Source organism: Pogona vitticeps, chromosome 15, assembly GCF_051106095.1.
Source record: "Pogona vitticeps strain Pit_001003342236 chromosome 15, PviZW2.1, whole genome shotgun sequence".
Taxonomy (NCBI): domain Eukaryota; kingdom Metazoa; phylum Chordata; class Lepidosauria; order Squamata; family Agamidae; genus Pogona; species Pogona vitticeps.
In genome coordinates, this window is record NC_135797.1 from 125,121 (window position 1) to 140,033 (window position 14,913).

General features: G+C 63.1%; 3 protein-coding genes across 6 annotated transcripts; 2 read left to right on the forward strand and 1 right to left on the reverse strand.

The window, feature by feature from the left end:
* Nucleotides 1–257: 257 nt before the first annotated feature.
* Nucleotides 258–3,213, forward strand: MRPL24 (mitochondrial ribosomal protein L24). Its single transcript, XM_072984246.2, has 6 exons — nt 258–411; nt 773–933; nt 1,520–1,615; nt 2,156–2,259; nt 2,651–2,781; nt 2,958–3,213. The coding sequence occupies exons 2-6, from the start codon at nt 778–780 to the stop codon at nt 3,092–3,094; spliced, it is 624 nt and encodes a 207-aa protein (XP_072840347.1). The 5' UTR covers nt 258–411; nt 773–777; the 3' UTR covers nt 3,095–3,213.
* On the reverse strand, nt 2,989–9,063 carry METTL25B (methyltransferase like 25B). Of its 2 annotated transcripts, XM_020798198.3 has the most exons (9): nt 8,358–9,061; nt 8,006–8,111; nt 7,626–7,750; nt 6,628–6,841; nt 6,309–6,371; nt 5,881–6,024; nt 4,969–5,732; nt 4,438–4,622; nt 2,989–3,480 (listed from the first exon to the last, which is right to left on the reverse strand). In XM_020798198.3, the coding sequence occupies exons 2-9, from the start codon at nt 8,108–8,110 to the stop codon at nt 3,356–3,358; spliced, it is 1,725 nt and encodes a 574-aa protein (XP_020653857.3). In that variant the 5' UTR covers nt 8,111; nt 8,358–9,061; the 3' UTR covers nt 2,989–3,355. The 2 variants fall into 2 exon arrangements, with proteins under 2 accessions (XP_020653857.3, XP_072840345.2); XM_072984244.2 differs by lacking the exon at nt 6,309–6,371 and having other exon boundaries at nt 8,358–9,063.
* A 167-nt stretch (nt 9,064–9,230) lies between these two features.
* ISG20L2 (interferon stimulated exonuclease gene 20 like 2) lies at nt 9,231–14,663 on the forward strand. 3 transcript variants are annotated; one of them, XM_078382151.1, is made up of 4 exons: nt 9,231–9,368; nt 10,462–11,280; nt 12,233–12,433; nt 12,591–14,663. In XM_078382151.1, exons 2-4 carry the CDS (start codon nt 10,567–10,569, stop codon nt 12,702–12,704), a joined length of 1,029 nt encoding a protein of 342 aa, XP_078238277.1. In that variant the 5' UTR covers nt 9,231–9,368; nt 10,462–10,566; the 3' UTR covers nt 12,705–14,663. The 3 variants fall into 3 exon arrangements, with proteins under 3 accessions (XP_078238277.1, XP_078238279.1, XP_078238278.1); XM_078382153.1 differs by having other exon boundaries at nt 9,261–9,398; XM_078382152.1 differs by lacking the exon at nt 9,231–9,368 and adding an exon at nt 9,437–9,594.
* Nucleotides 14,664–14,913: the final 250 nt, after the last annotated feature.

The following is a 14,913-nucleotide window of genomic DNA, read 5'->3' on the forward strand; positions in this document are numbered from 1 at the left end:
CCCGAGCCGGCGCTCTGCACCTGCCCAGGGGCACCGCGTCCCGCGCTCCGGGAGCGCTCCCTGGCGGCCACCTCGCGACGGGCAGCCTCTCGCTTCCCGCCCCCCCCCAACGATTACAGGTGAGAAGCGAAGGAAACACAAGCGCTTTTACTTATTTAAAAAGGCTATCGGCCTCGCCGCTCCCGGCGCGCCCTCTAGCGGCTCCGACTGGAAGCGAGATTTCCTTTCCCCCCCCCCGGAACTACAGGTCCCAGGGTGCACCGCTCCCTCGGCCCTTCTTCCGCCCGCGAGGCCCAGAGCCGGGAAGGGAGGAGGAGGAGCGCCGCCGGCCCGGAGCCGAGCGAGCCCAAGGCGGTCGGTCCTCGGTGGCGGGCGCGGCGCCTGACCGCTTCGCGGAGCCTCCCGTGCAAGGTGCAGTCTAGCTCGAGACTCCAACACCCCCCGGGTCGTGGCTGTGCAAAGAGCAAGGCTGGCCTCGGGGGGGGGAGGGGAGGGGAGGACCGCCGTGGCCGGATCCGGCGGGAGAGGCGCGCCCGGCGGCAAGTGACAGGCGGGGGGGGGGATGGCCGTGCAGGGCCCAGAGGGTGCCCGCGGCGGCGGGAGGGGGCTCGGAAGGGCCGGGGAGGGGGGGGGGTTGGCGGCGGGAGCCTTGCAGGGCCGGCCTGTCCCTGGGCGCCGCCTCTCTCCCAAGGGCTTTTGCAAAGGCGCCTTACCCCCCCCGTCTCTTTCTCTCCCTCCCTCCCTCTTCCCCCCCCCCCCCATTACACGGCAGGAGCCATGCGGCTCTCCCTCCTGCGCGCCATGGCCAAGGCCTGGCCCCCGCCGGGCTACCGCTACGCGGACTGGATCAAGGCCCAGCCGGGAGTCCGGCGCCGGAAGGTCTTCGTGGAGCCCATCGCGGACCAAGACTGGAAGGTCTTCAAGGGCGACACGGTGCGAGCCCCCCCCCCGCCCCCCCGTCTCTCCCTCCCTCTCCCACCCCCACCCCCACCCGGGGCTCCTTTCTGACCCACCCCCACCCACCCCTTTCCCTCTGGGGAGCCCCGGGCCATCCCAGGTCCTCCCCTCCTCCCTGTCCTGCAAAGGAGGCTGGGCCGGGAGATTGGTCTCTCTTCCCCCCCCCCCAAACCACCCAGGATGCCATCCCCGCCCCCCCCCCGATCGCTAACACCCGCGCCTGATAGAGCGCTCGAGTGGGCGTGGGCCTGACCCCCCTCCTGGCCTCCCTGGAGGTGTCCCTCGGGTAGCGCCTGCCTTGCCACCCGGACTCCCCCCCCCCCGGGGTGGCCTTCGCCCAGTCACTCTCCCAGGCAGACCTGCACGGCAAGGCTGTTGTTGCGAGACAACCGAGAGGAGGAGGAGGAGGAGAGCCGCCTTCGAGCAGGGTCGCCTTGAGCTCCCTGACGAAGAACAACGTGGTGAATGCCACCTAACTATCAAGCGGCCGAGGCCGGATCCTTCCTCCTCCTCCTCCTCCAAGGAGGAGGGCCTCAAGGGTGGGCTCCGCTTCTCGTTCCAGGTCCAGATCCTCAAAGGGAAAGACAGCGGCAAGCTTGGGCTGGTGGCGGAAGTCGTCCGGCAGCGGAACTGGGTGGTCGTGCAAGGCCTGAACGTGGTAAGGAGGGGCGGGCAGAGGGGGGCCCCCTAGACCTCCTCTGGAGGGGACAAGCTGGGGTTGAGAACAGCCCTGGCTGAGCACCAAGGGGCAGGGGGAGGAGGAGGAGGAGGAGGAAGGGCCTTCCTCGCCTTGCAGGGCTGGCTGACACACCTCGCCTGCCCGCTCCCAGCATTTAGTGTCTCGCCCCAGAGGTTCAGGCCTCCGGCTAACACCAATATTTACATGTTTTCACCTTCTCTCTCACAGCAGCCCTGTGAGGTAGGCCAGGCCCAGAGATGATAAGCAGCCCCTGGCCATGCAGGGAGTTTTGTGGCCCGGGACCCAAACCTGTGTTTTCCTGGGGCCTACGTAGGAAGGCGGTTCAGGCTGAGTTGAGGGGCGAAGGGCCAGCAAGGTTTGGAGCCAGCAGAGGAAGGGAGGGACCCTTGAGAAAAGAAGAACGCAGTCCTCAGCCGCGTGTGTGCGTGTGTGTGTGTGTGTGCGCGCACCCTCCCGGCTATGCTCCAGCGCCTCTCAGCCTCTCTCTTCCTCCTGCAGCACTACTGCTATCACGGGAGGACCTCCACCGACCCTGGGATGCTCGTGGCCAATGAAACCCCGCTGCTGGTGAGGGATGTCTCCCTGGTGGACCCCACAGACAAGTGAGAGCCCCTCCCTTCCTCCTATTCATCATCTTCCTTCCTTCCTCGGGGGAGTCCCTGTCGGCTGCCGAAGGCGCAGCCTTTCGGAAGGCGTTCATATGGCCGGGAATCGGCTCCTTGGACGCAAACCGAGTGCTTCTTCCTCGTGGAAGGACCTTGTCCTTGCGACTCCCTGGGAGAACCACCGCCACCGGGTCACCCCACCACCTGCGGCTTTTCTTCCCTTCCCTCTTTGGGTGTCGAATTACAGGCACCCCCTCTAACTGGGACGAGCGTTTCTGCCTTGATGTTTCGCCCAACGGGCAAGCCCCCCCCCCCGAGGTGCTTTGGGGCGCCCGGGTCCGATCCCTCTGCCCACCTTTGCCTGCTTTCTGTCGCTCTCCCCCCCCAGGCAGCCCACCGAAGTAGAATGGCGTTACACCGAAGAGGGTACGCGAGTGCGTGTCTCGCTCAGGACTGGCAGGATCATCCCCAAGCCCATTGAAGAGAGGGAGGACGGCATCATTCCGGAGCAATGGATAGGTGAGGAGCGGTGGGGGAGGGGGGAGAAAGAAGGAGGGAGGCCCGTCTTCATCCCCCAAGCGCCTTCCTCCTGCCAAGCTTCCCTTGCTCTGTTGTCCAACTCAGCCTTGTGGGCTTCCTTCTTCCCTCCGGCCGGCCGGCCCTCCCTCCTCGTTTCCACCCCCCTCCCCTTCCAGACGGCCCCAAGGACACACCTGCGAAGGAGGCTTTGGAGAAGACCTACGTCCCTTCCCTGAAGACTTTCCAGGAGGAAATCATGGAACTGAAAGGCATTGTGGAAACCCGTCGCTTCAAGAAGTCTTACTGGTATTGATTCGCCCCTTCGGCTTGGGCGGCGAGCGGCGGCTTCCATTCCGGCCTGAAGGTCGGCCCCTTCGCTCCTTCCGCCTGGCGTGGCTGCCGCCTACATAAAGGGCCTTCTCTCCCTCTTCAGCGGGCCTCCGTGTGTCTCTCCTTCCTTGCAAAGCCAACAAAGCGGGTGCACCGGGCGGGGAAGGGGCAAGGACGTCTGTGCCACGCCAGCCTCCCTTCGGTTCTTCTTTCCCCCTCTGGCGTGCCGGGACGGACCCTCCGCTCAGGTTTCGCTGCCGAGACCTGGGCCTGGGAAGGCAGCGCCCGAGGGCCCCTTGGCAGCCACCAGCACAAAATTCCGGGGGGAAAACTGGGGGTCAAACAGGGGGAGGAGCTCGCACTGGAAACCTGCAGGTGGGTGGGGAGAGGAGACAATGAGAGGAAGAGCCCCAGCTTTGCCCGGAAGGCCTGTGGCTCAGCAGCTCCAGAGAGGACCAGGGAAGATTCCTGCCCCAAACAGACCCGGAGGCCGACGCTGCCCATCCGTGTCCTCCTCCTCCTCGGAGTGGAGCTCCCTGGAGGCAGGCAGGCAGGGAGGGCCTTGCGGTAGGGCATCTCTCTCTCTCTCTCTCTCTCTCAACCTTCCTTGGTTTGTAGGAAGGGGCACGGAGCACCCGGCTGCACCCTGGGCGCCTTCAGCCTGGGACGCTCGCCTGGCCTGGCCTAGCCCAGCGGGCAGACCGAGGGCCTGGCTCCAGTAACCTGAGGCCCACCGGGCATGCTGAGGCAGACCAGCCGGCGCCACGGCTGTGGAGGTCCTTCCACCCTCAGGCACCGCCAGCCGTCTGCTTGGAAGGCAGACCTCCTGCCCCATGGAAAGAAGGGGCAACCCAGAGGCAACCCTCCTGCTACCTCAAAGGCTGCGCGCAGGCTCAAGAGGTTGCGTGGCCCCCGGGCATCTTGCGCTTGGCAGGACTCCCCACCCAGGGGGCTGGAGGGCGGGGCTTGGCTTTACCCTGCTGTGAGAGACCCACATTTCAGGTGGGCCCCAAAGATCGACCCTTTTCCTGGGACTGCGAGTCCCAGTGCCTTTTCGGTATGGCCCAAACGGCTCTGGTTTCCCAGTTCTCCCCTTTGGATCTGATCCAGCATGGCAGGAGCGGGGAGTGGGCAAAAGGGAGAGCCTGTGGCATGGCCAGCCTCTGCCCAAAGGGGCACATTCTCTGCCTGCCACCACCACCCCCGGCCCCAGCTCCCTTCACCAACGTTGCAGGCAGGGACCCCCCAGGTGATTTGTTCCCCCAGGTGCCTGGCCAGCCTTGGTGCCCCTCCGCCCCCCCCCTTGGCGCCTCCTCGCCAACTCACCTTGCTCTTGGAGGTAAATCATCCGGTCCACGAGGAGGAGAGTCTCCACCAAGGGGGCCAGCAAGAGGGCCAGGCTGGAGAAAGCCACCACCTTTTGCTGCTGGGCCAGGAGACCCGCCACAGCCTTTGGCTCCAGGGGGAGGCGGGGGCCCAGTCCGACGCGCTGCAGCCCAAGGCGAGCATACCTGGCACAGGGGGAGAGGAAGGGGGAGCGGTCCGTGGGCACGTAGCCAGCGTTGCTGCAACACTTGTGCCCAGAAGGCAGGGGAGAACACTGCCCGCCCCTGCCCACCTCGGGGGGGGGTCCAGATTGCACCCAGTGGAGCCAGCAGGAGGAGGAGGAAGAGTTCAGTTCCTCCAGCCAGAGGCATCTGCGACGGGTCCTCCACATGTTGGGGTCCCTGCTGCGAACAGTGCATGGGCTCCCCTGGGGGTCCACCCCTTCCCTTCTCCTCCCCACCCCACTCCACCCCACCTGGAGCTTCTTCCCTCCTTGCAAAGAGAGGAGAGGCTCCCTCGGGACTCACGTACTGCTCAAAGGTGAGCTGGTGGGCCTTCTTGATGGTCTGCACCCCCAGGCGCTTCTTGGCTGGGTCCATGGCCCGGATCATCACCTCCAGTGTGGCCCGGAAGCAGTGAGTCCTCAGGGCGGGGCTGTCCTCCTGGAGCTTCCGGGCGAAGTCCTCCAGGGCGTGGCAGGCCCCTTCCCGGGCCTTGTAGGAGAGCCGGTGGCCGGGCAGAGCCGAGACCCAGCGGCTCAGGGGGTAGCCGTGCTCTGAGGGGCTGGGGCCAGACAAGGGGGAGTCCCCACGGGTGGTCAGCTTCATGTAGCAGCAGGCCACGGAGGTGATTCCCACCACGTCTGGGCAGTGGACAAAGTGTCGAAGGAGGGCCACGCTCAAGTCGCCACAGGCGTGCAGGCCCGTGAGGAGCAGCGGCAGACTTCCAGGGCGGGGAGGCTCCGAGGGGAGCCCTTCAGAGCTGGTTGGGGAGCACCCGCCGCTGCCAGCCACCTGCCTCGGTTCCTCCAGGGAGGCTGAGGCATCCTTTCGCCGGCTTCCTTCGTCCCTCTCCGCGGCATGCCTTCCCTGCTCGGCGGTCGTAAGGGAGTGACAATTCTTTGCTTTGTTGCTCCCTGGGAAGCCCAGGCCTGCGGAGAGGTCCCTATCCACCGCTGGGGGACCTTTTCCTTCTTTCCCAAGCTGCAGCAAGCGTAAGAACTCCGGCCATGGCGCTCGAGGGTCCACCCAGCCCACCACATGATCCGGCCCTTCCACAGACGGGGCACCTGCAACCTACAAGAGGGGGGTGGTGGAGAAACAGCTTCGTTTACTGGGGGGGGGGGTCCTTTGTTTGCCAGAAAGGCCGATGCCTGGCTTGGCACCGACCTCTCCCACCCCCACCCCCCCAGCCGCTGTCGCTGCCCTTGTTTCACCTCCTCACCAGAGTCCCCCGGGCTTGTTCTTTCTTCACTGCCTGGATCAGCTCCTGGTCAAACTTGGTAGCCCGGGCAACCAGCTGGGCATCTCCCTCGACCCCCGTGACCCGCAAATGAAGCCCCAAAGCCAAGTAGCGAGAGAGGTGGCCCTGCCAAGGGAAGGCAGAGACCGGAGCAGGTCAGTGGGATCCAAGGGGTCCCAGCGGCATTCCTGGGGCTCTCCAAGGGAGCTCCGCTGGAAAGGCTTTGCCCCCAGAGCCCCCCAACAGAGGGCAGCTCTTTCCCAGGGGTGGTTGGGGCAGCTCGAAACCACACTGAGCTCAGGAGGAGATCCACGCCCACTCCAGTGGGTTCCGTCCCTTGCGGATTCCCTCCCATTCAAGCATCCCTCCTTGTGATCCCTCTAGGTCGGCCCTCAATCCCGGAGGCTCACCTGGCCAGACCCCACATCTATGACGTGGCAGCTCCCCGTGATCTCACTCAGCCTCTTCACCACCTGAAAGGCAGGAAGCCAAGAAGGCCACGATGGAGCCCATCGCCCAGAACAGGAGCGGGCCTGGCCGCGGCTTCTGCTGCTTAAGAGGGCACCCAGGGGACCTGCCCTGGCTCCCTGCGAGAGGCTGGGCACCGTGCAGCCCACCAGCTGCTTCTTTGGCACACCCACGGGCCCTCCCTTTCCCCTGAGCATCTCGGTGGGGGAGGCGGGAGGACAAGGCACCTTCAGCCCTTCCCAGCCCAGTGGGAAGACCTACCTGTCCGAGCCGCTGGATTTCATGCTGCTTCTTGGGCTTCACATGCTTCCGGAAAAGGGGATCAAGGCTGGAGCTCTGACAGGGGTTTTCCTGGAACTCCTCTGGCCTGCCGCCCCTCGAGAGGCCTGTCCGGCCACCACTTCTTCTGGGGAAGGCCAAGGCGTGTGCGGCTGCTTTGAAGGCCAGCAGGGATAGAGGCCAGACTGTGCCGTAGCTGAGAACGAGGGAGGGAGCCAGGAGAATCAACCAGGGAGTTATAGAGGGAGGGATGTGTGAGTAGGGGGTGCTTTGAAAAAGAAAAAACAGCTAGGGAAAAGGGGGTTGGGTTTTTTTAGCAGGGAGGTGTTCACATTTTGTAGAACTCCCCCTCCCCGTGACTTCTGCCTCCTGAGGGATTCTGGAAGAGATAGTCCCAAAAAAACCTTAAAACCCATTTCCTGGAAAAGGAGATGAAAAGGCAGTTTTCGGGGGCTGTGGTGCAGCTCCAGGATGCCAGAGGACAGCCTCCTCCCTCTCTAACCCTGCAGAGGATTCAAGTCACATCCTGACTTGAATCCTGCCCTCAACCCAGGGCCGTAACATTGTCCTCAAGCCTCCAGATGCCTTGGTCACTTCCCCTGCTGCTCCTGGCAGAAGAGTTCCCTCAGCTGGCTTCTCTGGGGTCAAAGAAAAGCAGGGCCTGAGAGAGCACTAGGTAAGGGGAGCTGTTCTTGAACACGCCACTGCCAAAGCCATGCGGTAGCGGGGGGACGGGGAAGGGACGGGACGACAACCCTTGAAGGGCTTCTGACTGACCTGCCCCCAGTTCTCACCATGGGATGTCAAATGGGCACTGGGTGGGGGGAGGTGCCTGCTTTTGGTGCAAAGGTTTTTCGGGGACGTTGGGAGGATGCAAAACAGCTTTTATTTGGGACTCTCCCTTCGGCAATAAGCATCTTTACTCAAGGCTGCTTTGCAAAGGTTTCCCAAGGGTGAAGGACACGTTCATTTCCTCCTACCAGATGTCTTCCTCAGGGTGCCTACTGTCCAGCAATAGGGCAGCCAGCTGGGGGGACGGGAGGTCATCCAGGGCAGCTTGCCAGGAAGCAGGGAGGCGGCCCCACAAGTGGTCTGTGAAAAACTCCTGGCAAAGGAAAGAAACGTTTGCTCATTCAATCCGGATCTCTCGCCCCCTTTCCCCACAAATGAGCCCCCCGCCCCCCTCCCAAGCAGCAGCTGCTGCCGCCGCTGTTGTTGGAGACAGGAGGAGGCACACTGTCCAGGCATCACCTCCCAGGCCACCAGGGCCAAGGAAGGACCTGTCGCACTCACACTCTCTCTCAACACAGATCCAGGGATCTTAAGGCAGCCCCCGCCCCGAAGTCCAAGGCTGACTCACGATGATGTAGGCGTCTGCAAGGTGGCCGTAGAGGGAGAGGAGACGGGTGATGTCCCCGACCAAGCGCTTCTGGTCTTCCAGAGAGAAGCCCCTCCTGGCAAACATCCTGGCAGGGGAGGCAAGGAGGGGACCCTCAAGGCAAGGCAAGGCAGCCCCACAAGGAGCCGGTCGGCCCAGTTCGTTGAGGGCCTCAAGGGGAGCCCTCCCCCCCCTCCCCAGCCAGCTTCTGTGGATGCTTCCCCACTTTCGTCTTCGCAACGGCCCTGTGAGGTGGGCCACTGAGCCACCTCCAGGGAGAGCAGGCAGCCACAAACACCCAGCTTCTTCCCGAGTTTCTCCTCAAGTGCCCTACCTCGCAGGGTGGTTGTGAGGATAAAGGGGGGGAAGGCAGCCTCTGCAGCTCCTGAAGGAAGGACGGTTTTCTTCTTGCACGTATTTTTATGGAAGGACGTGCTATTGCGGCTCTTCCTGCTGCTGCTGCTGCTGCTGCTCCGCGGGGCCCCTCCAGAAGAGGGAAGAAGGTCCCCTGAGGAAAAGGCGGCGGCAGCAGGGAAAGAGGAGGGCGGCCCCAGGAGAGAAGGACCGACTCCCTCAGGGAAACCACGGGCCGGGCCCGCCAGAGGGACGAGCAGGGCTGCGGAGGAAGGGGTGCTTTGGGTTCGCCCCACCTCCGAAGGGACCCCAGGGCGGGAAAGAACATCAGCATCCGGGCATTCAGCCTTCTAGGGTTGGGGAGCGGGCGAGGCGCCCCGTGATGACGACAGAGCACTGCGATGGCCATCTCATTCGCTCGCAGGCAACCAATAGGGTTCCTCCTTCCCGCCGGCGGGAAGAGCAAGCCCCAGTGCAAAGGGGTTCATCTTCCGTCCCCTCAATGGTTCCGGCCGAAGGACCCCGCGCCTGCGCACTTGCCCTGCCACGCGAGGGCCCGAGCACGCGCCCGAACTAAGTTTGGCCCCGGCCGGCCTCCTTCGCGCGCTCGCATCCGGAAAGAGGATCCTAGAGATAGTATTAGACGAGTGACTCTTAGGAAGGCTTGGGGACCGGAGAGGCGACGAAGGGAGAGCCACGTTTTCTTCTTTTTTTTTAAAGAAAAAATTGTTGTACAGTAAAATAATTTCAGGAGGCGCCGGAGTTTTCCTGGGGAGGGAGCGGTGAACACCTACGGAACGGAGGAAGACGGGGTTCAGTTCCGGGCGGACTTGGGGCGCCGCCTTTCCAGCCGGAAGTCCTGGCCAAAGGGCGACGTTCTAGGCGACAGCCGCCTCTGTGGCCGGCCGGTTCCGGGCCGAGGGCGCCGCTCCCTTTCACTGGGCGGCCGGCGGCGAGAGCGGAAGAAGGCCGGCTGGCCGAGCCTCGGAAGGTCCGTCTGTGGCCGGGCCGGCCTCGGAAGGTGGGCGGCGGCGGCGGCGGCCTTGTGCGGGCGGGGGCAGCGGAAGCCGGCTTCCACCCCCCCCCCCGCCCCGACACACACACACACACACACACCCCTCCGGAACGCGGTCCTACAAGAAGGCCTAAAAGCCGCCAAGGCTGGGCGGGAGTGAGGGCGGAAGAGGGGCAGCCACGGAGGAGAGTCCACCCCCCAGGCAAGATTTTGCCCGGGAGGGGGGGGGAGAGAGGATGGTGGGCTCCGAGGCAGCGAGGGTGGGGGCTGGGCTTGGGGGCTGCCTGCCCGCCAAGAGGCTGACGTGGGGCTGCCGGATCGGGGGCCGTGACGACTCTCCAGCCCCCCCCCCGTGCGTGCTGAACTCCGCTGAGATCACAAACCCCTTTGCAAGATGGCAGGAGAGGCCCCGTGGGGGGGGGGGAGTGGGAGTGGAAATCAGTGGGGCTGAGCGAGGGGTGAGGGCCTGCAGGGAGGGGGCCCCAGAAGCTGGGAGGGGGTACGGATAGCATTGCCCCCCACCCCCTATTCCCAACCTGCGGAGCCTCTCCATCTGCCTCCAGTGAGGGAGGGGCTCTTCCCTTCGCTGGCCAGTGGCAAGAGCGAGCCCGGTGGCCCCAGAGAGGCCCTCGGCTTCCTCAGTGGCTCTGCCCTCACGTCCTTGGGAGCGAAGCCCAAGAAGGCAGGAGGGTCTCTTGTGGCCTTGGCCCCTCGGACCCTTCACAGGACGCCCAAGGGGAGAGGAGGGGGCCTCTTAGGCCAAGAGCTGGGCAACGCAGGCTTCCTTTGAGGGGCAGCCGCCTCCTCCCAGGGCAGAACCGCGGCCCGTAGAGCCCTGCGCCTGGCGGGCAGCTGGGAAGCGGGGCAGCCCTAGAGAGAGAGAGACCTGGAGCTGCTCCCCAGAGGTGGTGGGGAGGCCCTGATGTTCACTTGTTGGATGTTTTCGGACCCCGTGAGAGACCCCTGAACAGGAGCCCGTCTCCAGACAGACTCTGGAGCTTCTGAGACCCCGACAGAGTTGCCGGTGGAGGCCGAGGTGACGCTTCTCCTCTTCCTTTCCTTTCCCCAGCTCCTCGCGCTGACATGTCCTGCACGGCGGCCCCTTTTGGGTTTGCTTTAGAGGCCTACCTCCTCACCTTCTCTCCCCGGTGACGGTCCCTGCTCGGAGGGCATCATGTCGGACCTTGTGATCAACCTGGACACGACAGCCCTTGGTCCCTCCGTGAAGAAGCGGCCTGAGGGGGCCAGCGCCAAGCACCGGCACTTTGTCCGCCGGCGCCAGTTCCTGGAGCGGAAGGGCTTCCTGAAGCCGAAGCAGCTCCCAAGCCAGCCGCCGGGGCCCAAGAGGGAGGCCTGTCAGGAGCGTCCTATGGGGGAGAGAGGCAAGAGGCAGAAAGTGGACGGGCGCAAGGTGGCTCCTGCCAGTACTTCTCCGGCAGAGGGCTCTGCCAGCCGAGCCAAAGCTCCTCCGAAGGAGAACCTGAGCCGTGCCTTCCAGGACACTCCGGGAGCCTCTCCTGCTGGGGCCCCAGCCATGCCCAATAAGACAGGAGTGGGCTCTGCCAGGCAAAATGGGGCTCCCGCCGGTGGCAGCAGCCTGAGGGACATCTCACGAGCTGGCCTCTTGGGCGAGTATGAGAGCGGCCTCCCCTCAGCTTCGGCCAAGCCCAGCAAAATGGTGGCCATTGACTGCGAGATGGTGGGCACCGGGCCGGGCGGGCGGAACAGTGACCTTGCCCGCTGCAGCGTGGTCGGCTACTACGGGGACGTGATCTATGATAAGTACGTCCGCCCGCTCAGCCCCATCACCAACTATCGGACCCGATGGAGCGGCATTCGAAGGCACCACATGGCCAATGCTGTCCCTTTCAAGGTGGCCCAGAAAGAGGTGAGGAGGGCATTGGATCCCCGCTGGTGGCGCTCTTGGAGGGGTGTGTGTGTGTGTGTGTGTGTGTGTGTGTGTTTGTGTGCACCATCACAATGTGCCTTTCCCAAGTCACTGACCCTCCCAGAGTCCTCACGTCCTTCTGTCTTGCAGCTGGAGCTGTGGGTGGGTCAGCAGTTTGTCCAGAGGGCCCCCCACGCCCGTATCTCTGGGGCGTTGCTCACTTCTTGTGCCACCAGGGAGCTCAGAACCCCCTCTGCTCAGGAAGTCCTTTAGGGGCTGTGTCCCCCCCCCGGACCTTTTGCTCCAAGACCCCTCATTCTTCACCCCACTCCTCGGGGGGGGGGAACGGAAGGCAGGCCCTCCCTCGCTCTTGGATCGGAGGGTGCCTGGGCTTCCCAGAGAGCCATCCAGGCTTTGTAGGAGAAGCCATGGCCCACCTTCAAACCCTCCTGGGTCAATCCTTCTGGCCCTTTGGTGAGGCTGCAGGCAGGCTCTCGTTTCCTTTCATGGGACTGAGGGCCGTTGAGGGTGAAGTGGGCTTCCGTGCGGGTGGAGACTCAAAAAGCCTGGCCCGCTCCCCTCTCTGGCTTAGAGGCCCCTTTGGTGTTCTTGCACGCCGGTCTCTCCTCCTCATTTTTTCAATTGTATTTGTCAGCCACGTGACGGTTGGGGCCTGGAAATCAGCCTGCAATCCTGTTGGCCAAAGCCCAGCCCTGAGAAAGCCTGAGAGCCAGAACTGAAAGCCAGTAGCATTTTGCAGGCCACGCGTGCGGCCCCTGCTTCTGTGGCCAGGCTGGGCATGGTTTAAGGAGAGACAACTCCAGGGTTCATTTGCCACGTAAGCCTCTGTAAAGCCGGGAACGACGGGTTGAGGGTGATGCCCTGGAGTCAGCTGCTTGGCTGCCCACTCATGAAGGATCTTCCCCCTTCCACTTCCATTCCCTTTTTTCAGATTCTTAAAATCCTCTCTGGGAAAATCGTGGTTGGCCACGCCATCCACAACGACTTCAAGGCCCTCAAGTACTTCCACCCCAAATCCCTGACCAGGGACACCTCGAAGATCCCACTGCTGAACCGCAAGGCGGGTTTCCCGGAGAACGAAGCGGCCTCCCTCAAGCGCCTCACCAAGCAGCTCCTCCACAGAGACATCCAGGTAAGACGGCACGCGGAAGCTTCCTTTGTGCGAGCGCTCCCGGGCCCAGGGGAGGCGGTGGCCTGAAGGACAGCTTCTCAGCAGGTCCTCCTGCGTGCAAGAGAGGGGTGGGCGTCATACTCCCCGCGTGCTGAGACTCTCCCTCCTTTCCTTCCAGGTGGGACAGAACGGCCATTCCTCGGTGGAAGACGCCCGAGCCACTATGGAGTTGTACAAAGTGATCGAAGCAGAGTGGGAGAGGCACTTGGCCACCACACCAGCGCAGGACTGAGCACGCTCCAGAGGCTGCCCTGGTGCTGGATTTGAACCGAGGAGGAGGGTCTTGGTAGCAGAAGCTAGGAGTGGTTTGAAGGAGGGGTCCCCTGCCCTGGAGCCCCTGAAAGGGAAGCGGGAGAAGAGAACCATGGAACTGAACGGCGAGGGGAGAGGGGCAGGAACAAGACACCTGGAGAGGGGCAAGGGGTCCATTACACCCTTTCCACAGGAGGCCAGCCTCGGTGTGTTCTTGGAGGTCCCCCACTGGTGCTGACTCATTTCTGAGTGGGTGAGACTCTGCTTTGGAAGCCCCCGCCCCCCCCGCCGGCTGGTGGGTGTCATAATGGTGATATCCGTTCTGGAAATGACCCCTGGCCTGGGGGAAGAGGAGGGGTGCCTGGTGAGCAGGGCGGGTGGGCGAAGACCCGAGGCCGAGGCGGGACGCTGGAACAGCCCTCGGCCACCCAGTCGTGGCACTTTTAGGGCAGCCCGGCAGTGGCCTTAGGGACTGGTTTTGTGACTCCCCCCCCCAAGGGTTTTAGAAACAGAAAAAGGGGGAGATGTTAGCCCTCCAGAAAATGGTGGCATTTTAGTTTCACAGCACTTGATGTCAACCCAGAGACTTTCTGGTGTGTTTTTTTAAAAAACAAACTTGCCTTCTCACGAAGCCGAAGCGCCTGCTGCTCGCCTTCCACTCTCACTTTGAGGGGATGCCCCGAGGCACAGAGGGTTTGGGCACTTGGAAAAAAGGCCACTGGGCTCCAGGTGCTGCTCCACCATGTCATGTGGGTATATGTTTTGTGTGTCCAGATTCTGCCTCCACGCCTTGTGGCTGTCTTCTGGTGCTGCCCCCACAGTGGCTTGGCTGGTCCTCCAATTCCCAGGGAATGGCTGGCTGGCCAGCCGGACTTTTGTGCCATTTTGGTGCAGCCCTGCTCTGCCCTTGGGGACTTCAGGGGGTTCTCTTGTCCCCAGAGCTTTGGGGCGATGGTTCTTGTCCAGTTCTGTACTTTCACAATCCCCTTCCTCGGGTGCGGAAGACGGTTCCCCCTCTCTCTGTCCTCCTGGATTTGCGGGCTCCTTCCTTGTGGTTTGGAGGAAGAGCGGAGCCAAGAGGCACCCGTTCGATCCAAACCTCCTCCTGTCCAGCCGTGTGGCCAGAATTCCAGCCCGAGGCTAAGGCAGGCGGGGAGGGGCGTGTGTGGTTGTGGATGCCAGGCGCCCTCACACCGCTGTCGCTTTGGACTTCTGATGATCCTGCCCAGGAGCTGGGCCTCCCAGCCGGGGGCTCGTCTCCCACAGCCCTGCTCTGCTCTTGCAAACTCACGCTTGTGGCGTCCTCGGCGTGGAGGGTGGTCCGAAGCCCTTTTGCCCCCTCTTGGATTCAGCCGCACTTCAGGTAGCCTGGAGTTGGCCCAGCCGGCCCTGGGTCACCCTGGCCAGCTAGGATTGGGCTCCGAATCAGGCAGAGGGCTTTCCTGCTGCCAGATGTTTTCTATTCTTTATATTACTGAAACAAAGGGAACAACTCCTCACCGCCCTTGTACAATATGTGTATTCTGAATTTCCCAAACCATGTGGTTTTCTCAACTGCTCCCTAATGTATGAATTTTACACTCGGGGATGGCAAAGAGCTTTTTTTTAATAGAAAGATGGGATATAAATTCACGTCATGACTTTGCCCGTCCACGGACTGCCTTTCGAATGCTAGGAAGCAGCTCTTTGGCAAAATGCTGAAAGGACGGCCCGAGCGCTGGTTCAAAGGCGGCGCTTCCACTATGGGAAGTCCCCGGGGGGGGGGGCTGCCTTTCCAGACAGCTGTGGGTGCTTGGTGGGGTCCCTCCTCCTCCTCCTCCTCCTCCCCAACGTTCAATTCCATGTGTTTTCATTCTGACCAATCAACGTTGTCCTCTGTCTGGGCCAAGATGTGGCCGTTTCCGTTTCCCCAAAATTAAAACACTTCATTTGTGGACGACCCGGGCCCCGTTTCTTCTTCCTGGTTATGTCAGGGAGCCAGGAGCTGCTGCCGTCTGGCCGACTGCTGGGCTCCACTCCCAGCATGGCAGCCTGGCCTTTTCTTTCTGGGCTGACCGGCTCCTCCTTGGGAGAGAGACTGGGGCGGCCCTCTTCTTCCTCCGCGGGGGGGGGGGATGCTGGGGTCCATCCTGGCACAGGGGCTCTGGCTGCAGGAGAAGCCTCCCCCCCCCCAGGACGACCCCCCCACC

Bases quoted from the DNA above. Each gene is read 5' to 3' on its own strand.
- MRPL24 (XM_072984246.2), top strand. From the start codon at position 778: ATGCGGCTCTCCCTCCTGCGCGCCATGGCCAAGGCCTGGCCCCCGCCG. The intron at 934-1,519 runs GTGCGAGCCCCC...TTCTCGTTCCAG, and splicing joins AGGTCTTCAAGGGCGACACG to GTCCAGATCCTCAAAGGGAA. The intron at 2,260-2,650 runs GTGAGAGCCCCT...CTCCCCCCCCAG, and splicing joins CTGGTGGACCCCACAGACAA to GCAGCCCACCGAAGTAGAAT.
- METTL25B (XM_020798198.3), bottom strand. From the start codon at position 8,110: ATGTTTGCCAGGAGGGGCTTCTCTCTGGAAGACCAGAAGCGCTTGGTC. The intron at 6,025-6,308 runs GTGAGCCTCCGG...TTCCCTTGGCAG, and splicing joins TAGATGTGGGGTCTGGCCAG to GGCCACCTCTCTCGCTACTT. The intron at 5,733-5,880 runs GTGAGGAGGTGA...CCCCTCTTGTAG, and splicing joins AACAAGCCCGGGGGACTCTG to GTTGCAGGTGCCCCGTCTGT.
- ISG20L2 (XM_078382151.1), top strand. From the start codon at position 10,567: ATGTCGGACCTTGTGATCAACCTGGACACGACAGCCCTTGGTCCCTCC. The intron at 11,281-12,232 runs GTGAGGAGGGCA...CCCTTTTTTCAG, and splicing joins TCAAGGTGGCCCAGAAAGAG to ATTCTTAAAATCCTCTCTGG. The intron at 12,434-12,590 runs GTAAGACGGCAC...CTTTCCTTCCAG, and splicing joins TCCTCCACAGAGACATCCAG to GTGGGACAGAACGGCCATTC.